Source organism: Siniperca chuatsi, linkage group LG23 (genome assembly GCF_020085105.1).
Source record: "Siniperca chuatsi isolate FFG_IHB_CAS linkage group LG23, ASM2008510v1, whole genome shotgun sequence".
Lineage (NCBI taxonomy): Eukaryota > Metazoa > Chordata > Actinopteri > Centrarchiformes > Sinipercidae > Siniperca > Siniperca chuatsi.
In genome coordinates this window covers 4,453,897-4,467,226 of record NC_058064.1, presented here as the reverse complement: position 1 = coordinate 4,467,226, position 13,330 = coordinate 4,453,897, and the positions used below count along the sequence as shown (strand labels likewise).

Below are 13,330 nucleotides of genomic sequence, written 5' to 3'. Positions count from 1 at the left end.
TTGTTTTTTTAGTTCCTAGACGTTATGGAAATGCATGACTAAATTGGTGGAGTACCCGTTTTAATTTCACTAAACTAGAACAGTTAAGAACTCTCTGAAAAATGGGTCACATCACTGCAAGTGACGTTATATTGCAATATTGCACGATTAGTGTAACAACAATACTGATAATCGCTTAATTATATACGTATTTAATGGTTAGTATTTAATTTAATGACAAACATTTTCTGGCTCCTGCCTCTCAAATGTAAGGATTTGCTGCATTTCACTGTTTTATATAATTTTTTGGTTTGGGACTGTTGGCTGGATAAAACAAGCTTTTCAGAGACGTGGGCTCTGCAAAACCGTGATGGGTATTTTTTTAACCGTTTTCTGATATTTAATGGAATGAACCATTAATCAGTTAGTTGAATAAAAGAATCAAGAGATTAACTGTTATTAAAATAATTGTTATTTGCAGCCCTAATCATGATAACCAAAACCCCAAATAATATCTAGTCTCATATCACAGTATTTTATTGATAGTTCAATACATCGCCCACTTTTTGCAGCAGGTGAGTAATTTTCAAGATTTTTCAATTAAAGTGTTAAAAGAAAAACAGACACAGGTGAGGTTTAGTTAATAACCAAGTATAATTAATGAACCTGGTGACTCTGCACTAAACAACAGCCTCTGAGTTTGTCCTTGTGCAGATAAAGTGATAAATCTGTACAGTGAATGCAGCACAGCATAATGTGTTTCCAACTATTCCAACGGTATACAACGCTTGAGAACACTACATGCCCAACAGGATGTTCACATTCAACACTCACACAAACGCACACACTCACAAGTGAATGGAAAAAGCCAACATCTTAGAAATAAACACAATACAAATGGCCCCGTGACTTCCTGCTACAACAATGCAAACGTGCTGTATCACTCTGGTTGGCTTATGTAAGAGAGCTACAGGCAGCCTCAGCAGCAAACACTGCCTGTGTGTGTGTGTGTGTGTGTGTGTGTGTGTGTGTGTGTGTGTGTGTGTGTGTGTGTGTCCAAGGCCCAAGAGAAATCACTGTTTCAATTTGTCCAGGCAAAGAAAGAAAGAGAGAGAGAGAGAGAGATGAGGGCTGCACTTTACTGAATCACATTTTTCTGGGGAATTCATGGTCTGTTTCCCAGTGACTCAATCCACTTACCAACAAGGCAATTTAGCTTCCCAAGAGACCTCGGCGGCTCAAATCACCACACAGACAGTTTGTCCAACACTGAGGCTCATAAAACCCACATATTCTAATCTCGCCCTTATTACATTCATTGCTCCGAGTGATGTAAGGAACTGAAACACTGACACACTTCTTTAAATCTTAAATTACCAGCAGACACATCTCCACCTTTGCAGCCCGTCCTGCCGGCAGCTGAGTGCTTGTGAGCCGCAGCGGAGCAGACAGCTGCTCCGTCGGTCAAACACAGAGTCAGCTGAGGTGGATAAAGACCTCGCATCCAGGATCAACTGCACTCGCCCATCTGGCACTCTACTGTGATGTAACATGTAAATGGAGGCAAAGCCTTGTAATTGTTTGGTAACAGTTTTTTGGGGGATTGCAAGCTAAAACGTCAAGTGTATGCAGCCGTGTCTGGAACTTTTGTGATTATATGCTGAAATGCCATGAAAGACACTTTACGTTCCCAATCTTTCGCATTACTTCAAGAACAGGAACACCAGAAGAAGTTGGATCAATAATCTGTTACCCACAATACCGCAGATGTTGAAATTGATTTGACATTCAGATATTTTACTCAGAATGGATCAAACCCATTAATTAAGGATTGTTTACACACAGTTGTCACATAAACAGCAAGGCTCTACCTACAATATTTGAGTAATATTCATGATTTCTTGCAGTCTCTTGAGGAAACTGATTGAGACGTGTGAACACACTGAAATCCTGAAAACTGACATGAGCAAACAGGGCTATTATAAAAAGACACTGGAGCAGTTTATTAACACTTAAAGCTATTCTGTGAATAAAAAGTGAAACAAGATTATGCTTTACTTCATTCAATCAATCAAACGTAATTTGTTTAGCACCTTTACAGGTGACTGACAAGCTGACAGTACAAATATAAACAGTAAAACAATTGGACACTAATGCTCAAGAAGAACAAACAGTAAGGCACAAATCCCGACCAAGCAGAAACAAACAACTCTTCAAGACTCTGCAGCTTAAAGTGTCTGTCAATACTGGAGCTATTACCAAACCTGAATTCATGTACCATAACAATACTGTATTTGATATCTTGTTTGCTGAGTCTAAATATATTTTTCTATGAAAAACAATCTTTTATTATGCACAAGTCAAAATTCCCAAATGCATCAGTGTGTAACATTATCTTTAATTCCTGTAAAGTTAAAAATAATCTTACTCCACACTGTCTGACAGTATCATTCATATATTGTATCAGTGTATTTCAAACCTTCATTTAAGCTATATGAGGTTTAAACCATCAAATGGAAATGTTCTAGTTGTCTTGAGCATCATTTTATACACATTACTCCAAAATTCAGCCTGACATATTTGGCAGCTTTGGAAATGCTGGAATCTCAAATACAATTTGAAATAAAGCACTGTGAGTGTAATCAATGTTAGGCTGCACAGCATCAGTTTGTAATAACTGGCCCACTGCAGACAAAAATCAATGCAGCAGACAACAAGATATTTAGATTTTTAGTCTCTGGTATGGTTCAAGCTCCAAAAACACTGGATCCTTCACTTACACTCCTAAAACTTCTAAACAGGATAGTGCCTTTCATTAAACACTCCCTAACTGATTAACACCCACATATTTAAAACTCTACACATCCAGCTTGCAGTGCAGGCTTTTTGTTAAACATTTGTACTCCCTAAACCCAAGCTGGGCTGGCTGTTACTTGAGTATTTTTTTTTCCAGACATGACTAAGCTCCTCTAGAGACACAGAAGGCATTATACAACTGTTTTCACAAGTTCAGTATTCAGCATTTTATGTCAACTGACTTTAACATAAAATTTGTGGAGAGTCCCTTTAACAAAAACAGCCGTACAATAACTATGTTGAAATAAAACAGTGTGAAATTAAGTCATTTAAAATCAGGAAATATCTAATCAAAGACTAAATAAACAAGACTAAAATGCCAACTTTTTGTTATGGTTTATAGTTATTTTCTGTTTTATTTTGAAATATTCCCCTTCCCTCATGTGTTTTGCTTCCTGTTTGCCTTTCCCGCCAGTTTAGATTGTTTGCTCCGCCCTGATCGTTTTCACCTGTGACTTGTCTCCCCTCACCTGAGTGTATTTAGTCTTGTGCTTCCTTTGTTCTGTGTCAGTTTGTCTTTGTCCACACGTCAAGCGTCCCGGCCTTAGTTCTCTGTGCTTTGGACATTTTCTCTGTTTCTCTTGGACCTCACTGGATTTTGGATTTTTGGGCTTTTCCTGTTCCCTGGATTTATGTTTGCCTGTTTGGACTGCTCCCCTGGTCTTGACCACTGCCTGCCTGACTACCCGGTAATCTTGTCGTACTTTCACCAGTTACCTTAATTCAATCACTGAACTGCATCTCTCTACCTCCACTGTCTGCATTTTGGGTCCTATCCCTCGTTTTTCCTGTTCCCCTGCTTGACTCAATACAGCACTTTTACTTGTACTTTATGGTTTGACTGGTACTAAAAAAGATACTACTTCACTACTAAACTTTGTTGTTTTCTGTATGTTTAGTATGAAAAGTTGAAAAAAGCTGAGTCAAGTTCACATCTGGCCATAATGAATATATTCAATCCACTTTAGCTTTGCCTTGGAAAGGAAATTTGTCATAATTTTGGCACCACAGCACTTCTGCTGATCTTAGCATTAGCATGAAGAACAACAACATTTAGCGGAAAAACCAATTAGTTGATTCAGTATTATTTTGGGAAAAACCCTTTAACTCAGTTACTCTGTACCCACGTGTCTTAATTCTTAACATACAGTCGCTATCAGTTCAATCAAATCAGATACTGAATAGGAACATTTCAACTAAAAACAAGTGACGATTTAGAGATTTTGTTTTGCTCATAGATGTGTGAGATCCCTACTAGGCAGCAGGCAGAGATTAAGCAGAGATTAAGCAGGTGAGTTTGACATGTTAAACAGGCCGCCCAGTCGGTGATGGCAACATGCAGCTCAGCTGACCTCACAGCTGACCTGGACTATGATTGTCTGTCTGAACTAGCTCAGCAGGCTGTGATTCAGTTCACTTTGGTATCAGATATGAGTTTCAGCCCAGCGAATCAGAGCAAAGCACAGCTGGCCTGCAGAGTCACAGCCAAAAAAAGTACCTTTGCCTTTCATGCCACACCCTTACACTCTACAAGGGTATTCCACGGTATAAATTGTTTCCTTACTCAGATATCTGAGATAATGATCAGGCCTCCTGTAGAACAGACATAGCTAACACACACTGTAATTTGCCACTTTGCAACACAGAATGTGGTGCGATTTTGCATAAAAACTGATGATTTTAAACACTTTTTGGCACTTTCTATTGACCAAATGAATGAATCCTTGAGCGCTGTAATTAAAAACTAACCAAATTAGCCATTGAAGTTTTGTTTTACACATGAAGAGTTAGGTTTCATGCAGGCCTGTGGCTACCACTGAGGACATGTCCTTGGTATGTTTTCTGGTAATTCAGGGGTTTTAGCAATGTGGGGGAAGTTTATATTACATACTTTTGAGGCTGATTTTAGGAATTTTGGACCTAGTATTTTCCCACCAGGATTCAGTGTTTTATTCCTGGCAGTGTGGAGAGGGCTTTGAAACATCTTTCTGACTTTCATGTTGGGAAACGGTTAATTCTGCGAAAAGAGCTTTAACGGATACTAATTATAAAACAGTCTTGAGACAGTTATCTTAGTTGAGTTGACTTTATAAGCAGTTGTTTTTTGATAATGATTTCAAACCATTTCACCCTGGGGATGATGAAATTAAAATACGTGAAAATAGTGAATTACCAGGATTTACTATTCATGGAAAACTATTTGATTCGCCTTTTATATTTCTGTCACTATTAGTTTTGTGAAAATATCTAAAATGACATTCCTGAAAAGCAAAAAATTAAACAGTGTGGTGCTTATTTGTATCCATTGTATAGTTTTCTTTTGTGCTTCAGTAATTACCCTCAATTGTGTTTTTAAAAAAAACAGCAAAGGTCGTCTAACAACTTGTGCGTCATAAGGGAACAAAGCCAATAAGAGCGCTCTATTGAACAGCATTAGCATTGTGATGCCAAAGCCTGGCTCTCTACAATATGTCGTTAAAGGATTTCTGCATATGGTACTTATGTATGAGGCTGTATTTAAAGGATCACCGAGGGATGGGATTAAAGTGTGAGGTGCAGATCATACGCAGTCACTCACATGTTTGAAGGTGGTGTGAGGGGTGGCGTTAGCCCCCGTCTCCTCCATGTACTCTTCCCAGTTAAACTCTGCCTCTTCCTCCATGGAATCTGCATCTGAATAAACAAAATCAATCATCAGCAATAAATAGAGCTTGAGGCTCTTGGTTTGAGGCTAAACATGCATTTTATTTATGGGATAGCAATTAAATACACAGTGATGCTTTGTAAATGTAGCTGATCTTGCCAAAACAACAGGAAATTATCTAGAGTAAGGTGAGAATTGTTCACTTTGTCTGTGGGAAACGAATACATTTGAGGTCTTGTGTTTCAGTTTTGTTTGTGTGTGTGTGTGTGAAGAATGTGGGACTGAACCTGCTTTGTCTAATGATAGGTGACGGTAAGAAGTTGATGTTTTGATGGATTGTAATGTCTGCTCGCTTCTTCTCATGAACACTCACATGCACACACACTTGTTAACAAACAGAGCTTAACCCTTCGCACCCAACTGATACATTTTGTGTCAGAAATCACACCATTTCTTCTCAGTCAAACCAGAACACAGAGTCGCGCACATACTGCTGGAATCAACACAATTTACATTTTCTATTAAAGAATGAATCATTAAATTCGACACCTGCCCATTATGAGACCACAAGCTTCCTAGCTCCTGTAGCTAGCAATAGTGACAGTGTTTGCCACAGGTCTGATGGTGATGACTGAAACTCCACAAAAAAAGGTCTGAACAGCCTCCTGCAGCACAATTCACTGTTGAAACAATCCCACTTGTGTTTTATACCATCTCCTGACAGCTCGTAATCACTTACTGTACAGACACATTATGCATTTAACTAATGTTACTGTCTACAATAGACAAAAGAAGATATTTAACACTTTTTAATACATTTAATACCTCAAGACCTGCAGATACCCTGAGATTTGCCAAAATGTAGAAATAAAGGCTAAAAAACAGGGCTCAGGCACTGATGTGCCACTGGCTTCCTATTTGTAAGTGTAATGGTGCATGATGGGAACTGTAGTGCCAAAACTCAAAACAGCCCAAATGGAAATAAGGGAATAAAAGTGCGACACGATACATAAAAGCTTTTTCCTGCTTTTCATATATCATCAATATCAAAAAACCTTTTGAAAGAACTAAGGCTCAGAATGTCCTACCATCATGGCTGCTGTATCCCTGGAGAACTGAAGTACAACACACATTGGCATTGTCACGTAGCATGACGCACATCAATCAATGCCTCTAACACACTCATGCAGTATGCACACAGTGTCATACAGACAGACAGAAGAAGTAGTCAAAGTACAGTTGCTGGGATGTGCTGATCCGCAGAGTGACTGTAATAAATATCCTGACTTTCTGGAGAATTGATGCAAGTCAATGCTGGGATATCAGCCAGTAGCATATCCCAACGTGTTGATGTGCAATGATCTGTGTCGATACGCTGCCAGTGTGCGGGTTTACGTAGAAAACTATGGGTGCAGGTGTTTTGGTGTGCATCATACAGTGCCAGTATGTGTTGCCCTTGAAACTCTTCTATCCATTCATATACAGATATTTGCTGTGTGTTCAAAAACATTTCAGCAAACACAAAGAAATCCAAACAATTTCAATTTGTGTGCTCCGTTAACATGAATAGTACCAAATAATGGCATTTCTCAGTAGTCTAACTTATCTTAAAAATAATAACAGTATATACACATGTATGACACGCCTACCTAGTGACTATGCCAGAAGTATATAAATAAAGGGAATGTGATAAAGCGAAAACAGCCTAAGGTAAAACGCTTACTGCAAACTTTAAAAGGAAAATCTACAAGAGACTAAACAGATAGAATAACGGTGAATAAACAAATGCATACAATGATTTATAGGTAAACACTTAACACAGAGAATATAATAAGATCAAAGTTGTCTTTTCAGTATTCCTTTATTATCCGTAATGGAAAGATTCCTCATATGCATTGTCATACCAATCTGTCAGTCTGATCAGGGCGGGTGGAACCGTCCTGGCCACAAGATAAACCTACAGGGCCTCCTCACCTGTGTTCACCTCTTCTTCTTTCCCATTGGTTGTATAGTGTGACTTCACTGCATTGAGGGCCAACGGCTGCTCCTGTCTGTGAGACTGCATCCTGCACCTCCACTTCCTGGTGAGCGTTAACCTTTGACCTGAGGTGTGTCAGTTCTTCTTCACTGCATCTCTCACTTTCCTTGACAGCCCTGGCACAGAAGAGAAAACTAGAATTAATGTGCTGATTTATCAAATAATGTCCAAACTGTCCACTGTTCAGAAACAATCCATGGCATTTTGAGAAAAACAGTCAAACTAAAGAAGCTTTTTTCATAAAAGCTTTGACATTTGCTTAAATAAACACCCACTATTTGGTAAGAATTTCCTTGGAAAACTAATTCGCAGACAGGAAATGAAGCTCTTTGCATTTCCAGTTTCTTTAGAAGAAACAACAGAAGAAGTGGGTGGTTAGCATGAACAGCGACGGCCACCGTGGCTGAATGAGCAAAAAGAGAAGAACACTGACTCCAGAAACCTTAATTTAACCAACACAAGATCCAAGGAAAAGACAGCTGATCTCTGGGAAGTACAGAGCAAAAACTGCAGCAATAAACACTTAGCAGCTAAAGCAGAAGCAAAGTGTAAGAAAAGAAAGGAAAAAAAAAAAAACCCAAAGCTCTTGCAGTTTTCAATTCTCAAACTAATTTTCAGCATCATTAAAGCTGAGTAGAAAGCCTGTTATTCTGTCTAATTGCAGAACAGCTTCTGCCTTTTCAGCCTGTGTTCTGTAATATCAGGTTATGTGTATTGTCTGCTGGTTGCCTGTATTTGCATGCCACAAAAAAACTCCATCAGATAACCAATCAGAGCCAAACAAAGTAGAAAAACTGGAATGACAACAGGTCGACAAATTAGTGCATGGAGAGAGAATAATACAGAACTTCAGAATAATGTCTCTGTAGCTTGATATGAAAGGTAAACGAGGAAATATGGCCATGAATATATATCTATACAAGAGGGACTTGAGCTGTCTAATGTTGGGCTATTATCACCATGATATATTAAACACAATCAGTTTTACTAATGAGGTCATTAGTTAAGCTAATTAATGTATCAATTAGCAATTTTCTGTGTCAAAATGGGTCTTAACATAAAGGTAATAGTCTATTAAAATGAATTTTAGTGACATTTTCAAATTTTTTCGCCATGTAAAGATAAATGTTGACATAATATGTTGACATTATATTCCCTTACTTTGGTTTGTGATCGCTCAAAATGAAGCAGCGTCTGCTCCAGCTGAGTGACACTAACTTTAAACTAACTTCGACCGGATCAGACTCTATTGGGTCCAACAGGTAATTATCAAACTAACTTCAGCCTGGTGTGTGTGACCTCCAGTGCAGAGCTGAAGTTTTTCTCACACATCAGCACCTGATTGTGACTGCATGAACTGTTTGTCTCTACCTTTCTCAACAACAACTCAGAGGGTTTTGTTTTTTCCCCAGCACTGCAACGTTCGTACTCTGATTAATTACTGTGAAGCAAATGTACAATGTGATCAATCAATCAATCACCTGCTGAGCTGAATCAGACAGACTGTGATGCATCTCATCTCACCATCAACGTAGTTACAAGATGACAGTTTAAACAGTAAACAACATAAAAGTGTAATAATTTCTTCTGCATAACTGAAGCACTTTTTATTTCAGGCGAGGTGGTTTGCCTCCACTATAAAATACTTCTGGAAACTCTGACGTGAAACCCTGAAAGTGATTTTTCTCCTCTAAACCTCTGCTTGTTTCATTTGGTGAAATCTATCACTAAAAGATTAGTGAAAAGTCAGAAGAAATTAATATGAATTTTCTGTATTTAACAATGTTTTTCATTTTCCTATTCAGCATCTTGTGACCCTTCACATTTTTCTTGTGACCCACTTGAGGGGTCCCAACCCCCAGGTTTGGAATCACTCATCTAGACCACTTGTGTATTATTTGTAAGAATTTTGGGGGCGTTTTTTTATTCCGCAGCGGACAGCAGAGAGGAGGGAGAAATGGGGAATGACATCCAATAAAAGGCTGGAATCAAACAGGGGATGTTGAAATTTGGGCTGCAACTAAGGATTATTTTCATGATCGATTAATCTGCAGACCATTTTCTCGATGAATTGATCGTTTGGTCTACAAAATGTCTGAAAATAGTTATGCTCATCCCATTTTCGCAGAGTCCTTGTTGATGTAATCATATGTTTTGTTTTGTCCAATCAACAGTCCAAAACCCTAGGATATTCACTTTACAATGATATAAAACAGAGAAAACAAGCAAATCCTCACATTGGAGAAGCTGCGACCAGGGAATTGCTTAAAAAATGGCTAATCGTTTAATCCACCCATCCATTATCTATAACCTCTTATCCTTGGAGGGTCGCGACTAATCATTTCAGTTCAAGTTGAAATCACAGTATATATTATAGGTCTTAAGCACTAGGCCACCAGATACATCAGCACTTGTGTGTATCTGCGTATACCCAATGCACTTCTTGTACGGCATCATTAAAGTTTTTTTTATAAATAAGCCTAACAAAAGACCACACATGGAAACTATTTGTCTTGGGGTTGTGTCCTAATCCTACAACTTATATTAAAAAAGGTACATTACAGAAAATAACTATTTTAATGGAAAAAAACAGCAGATGACAAAAACTGCACATGTATAATCACAATTCAAAAACAGAATGAAAAACAGACAAATATCGATCTAAAACTGGCTTATATCTGAATAATCAACACAGCAATATGTGAGAATAATCATCTTCACAACAACAGATCTTGTTTGTCACTTGCCTGGTGGTTGTTCTAAGTCATGCAGTCACATCAGCACTGACTCACTCCCGGACTTCCATCCATTTTCATCAACCTGGCAATTAACACAGAGGCACGTTGCCTTCACACATCGATCCTCAATCAAGCCAAAAACAACTCCAGGATCAGGTTGTCGCTCTCAACTTTGAAATCAATATCCAAAAGAGCAGAAAATATCCTCATTCTGTGATTAGACAAGCCACCCATCCTGAGATGTTCCCAGGAAGGAAAAAGAAAACTGAAATAAGACGAAAAATGTGAGAATCCAAAAATCCTCTGATGAAAAATAGATCCTACTTCCTTGAAATCCTGAGAAAATTAAAACAGAATTTGTTCAAGCTGCTGTTTGAGCTGAGTGTATTTACAGAACTGTGAGGCTACAAAGGCTGAGACAGTCTCCACAACCACCTGAGTGTGTGTGTGTGTGCCGCCCCCCACCACACAAACCCCTGACGTCCCACAGTGGCTCCAGCAAACATCCATTGCGTAAATAACAAGCTGAGCTAATTTGGCTCACATGACGCCATTCGCTGCCTTTCTCCTCCCTCACAGCCTGTCAGTGTTTCTTGCCTAAGTGCCCTACAATCTTCAGCAGCATTGACACATCGCTGTCGTCAGCATGCAGTCCTCTACAGCGCTCATTAAAACTCAATTAAGTGCACTCAAACACTGGTATCAAATAGTGCGAGGAGTAGTTCACAGCAGCTCTTGAACCTGGTTTTTCCCTTAAACTTCCCCTCACGTGACTGACAGTATCACATACACATACATATACTGCATCTGCTTGTTCCAACACTTCAGTAAATCTATTTGAAGACTGGGTGACATATTAAAACCCAAGATGCCATGTTTTTATAGTTACATCAAGCAGAAATTATATGTTGAAACAGTTAGTAAATTTATCAATCAGTCGATCAACAGAAAAAGTTATTTATCAAGCAAAAATGGCAAAACATTCACTAGATCCAGCTTCTCAAATGTGACACTTTTCTGCTTTTTTTTAATCTGTTTTATCATTGTAAATTGAATATTTTTTAGGGTTTTGGGCTGTTAATCACATAAGACAAGCAATTTGAAGATGTCACCTTGAGCTCTGGGAACATTTTTAACTAATTTCTGACATTTTATACACTAAACGATTTAATCTATTTATCAAAAATATAATTAACAGATAAATTAATAATGAAAATGATGGTTAATTGCAGCCCTACTGGGAGTATTCTAGAGGTCTTGCATCGTACATGCAGTGCAGCCCTTACATACATGGACATTCAAGAATTTTTGTATTGTTTTGGCTCCATACTCCAGCACATTTGATTTAAAACTAAACAAAGACTGTGTGGTTAAAGAGCTGACTTTGAGCTTTAATTTGAGGGTTTTAACAACCACATAAGATGAGAAGTGTAGAAGCTGTAACCCTTTCATTGTCCTCCTGTCCAGAAATTGGAGGCAATATGTATTAAAAAAGGGGCTGCTGGTCCCACACAGATTCTTCAGTACAGATGTGAACACCCTCAAAACCTTAAAGCTGAAAGTTGTTTTATTTCAAATCCAATGTGCTGGATGGAGTTCAGAGCCAAAATAACAGGAAATGTGTCACTGTTCAAATACTTATGGACTGCATTGCTCATTTCCCCAAAATTCACCCTGACATATTTATTTTCTTTGCAAACTTTTGGATGTTCATGGAATTTAAAAGGTCACGTATTTTACTCTTCTTATCAAGTTAATACAGTTCCCTGAGGTCTTCAAGAATGTTCTCATTTCATTACGCAAAGCTGACCCAAATTTATGTGCATAGACATTAAAAATATATATAGTTTCTCCCATTATGGGGCCTATAAAATAGATTTTCTGTGGGTCCAAACAGTCTGAACATAAGTTTGTAAAAGTGGATCCAGCAGGTTTGAAGAGGTTAAGACTATCTAGAAACAAGATAACTGAAACTTTACTGCTAAATCCCACATCCTCTTTAAAAAAGGTGACATGAATCATAGCTTGAAAATTACATTAAAAAGTCAACTTTTATCATTGTCGGCTCCCTGTGAGAGCTTTTTTTCTTAATTTGGTCCCTCATTGGTTAAACAAGTTTTTCTAACCCTCAGGGGCAGAAAACCCTCCACAGGCTTTTGTTCAGAAAGTGGCTGACAATGTCAACTATTTGACTCAGTCTTTATCCCTGAAACAAGCCAACTTTTTGGAGCAGTTTTTCACTGGAGTTCAGCATTTGTACTTGATGAAGCTTACTGGCCTGCAGCGTCCCAGAGGAAACAGCCCAGATTGGGCACCAGGGGATTAAGCTGGCCTGGGAGAGTTAATCCCAGACGCAGGACATTAGTGCCCCCATGGTCTCAGATTGAGAGCAGGGTTGTTTTTTTTTTTTTATTGATTAGCCCCTGGTGGGACGCTCGGCATCCACATGTTGTCCTCCTGCCTTTCCCTAAACCCATCCATGCCAAAGATTTAATGGGGGATTTAGGAGATTAACTACCACTGCATGGGCTTGGGTTTTATTGCATTACTCACTATTAGGTTCCCCTCTTTTAGACCCATCCAAGAGTTGTTTCCTCTTGGCAACAGGAGGCCTTGATATAACAATTTGTCCTCTGTTTCTTCCTCTTGATTCCTACAGTTTTAAACATAGATGTGTACACAATGCAGCCTGTGTGTTTCATGCCCAATTACGACAGCCTTTGATGCTCACAGAGATCAGCTAACTATAAAATGATGGACTGCAAACAGCAACTGCCCCTGGTGGACCACAAAAAACAGAAGAAAACAGTGCAGCAACCATTTGGGTGGGTGGGGGGGCTACTCCCACAGCCCTGGAGCTTTCTTATTTCAACATCAATGACTGGAAACAACTTCCTACAACACACGCGAGCACAACACATCCTACACAACCTGCAGCTTAGACGCTTTTTTGTCTTCTGAAAACAGGAGAGGTCAAATCTGACATTTGCCTAAGTCCTTCCCTTAGTCAAACACAGGCGGAGAGTTTGCCAACAGCAGAAAGAAAGAAAGAAGAGATCCTGACTTCATTATTTC

The 13,330-nt window shown here is 38.8% G+C and overlaps 2 protein-coding genes across 6 annotated transcripts in view; one reads left to right on the top strand and one right to left on the bottom strand.

Moving 5' to 3' along the window:
• sfmbt2 (Scm like with four mbt domains 2) overlaps positions 1-7,586 on the bottom strand; it is a 45,096-nt gene extending 37,510 nt beyond the window's left edge. For all 4 annotated transcript variants that reach the window (XM_044186226.1, XM_044186228.1, XM_044186227.1 and 1 more), the window contains exons 1-2: positions 7,454-7,586; positions 5,414-5,508 (exon numbers count right to left, since the gene is read on the bottom strand). In XM_044186226.1, the coding sequence (XP_044042161.1) occupies positions 5,414-5,508; positions 7,454-7,544 (186 nt within the window). In that variant the 5' untranslated portion in view covers positions 7,545-7,586. The remainder of the gene's footprint in view (positions 1-5,413; positions 5,509-7,453) is intronic.
• Positions 3,340-13,330, top strand: part of tmem110l (transmembrane protein 110, like) — a 27,848-nt gene continuing 17,857 nt past the window's right edge. Inside the window, exons 1-2 of one of the 2 annotated variants that reach the window (XM_044186261.1) lie at positions 3,465-3,524; positions 7,492-7,563. The gene's annotated coding sequence lies outside the window, so the exon portion shown is untranslated. Of the gene's footprint in view, positions 3,525-7,491; positions 7,564-13,330 lie in introns of both variants that reach the window. The other variant, XM_044186262.1, reaches the window with a different exon arrangement.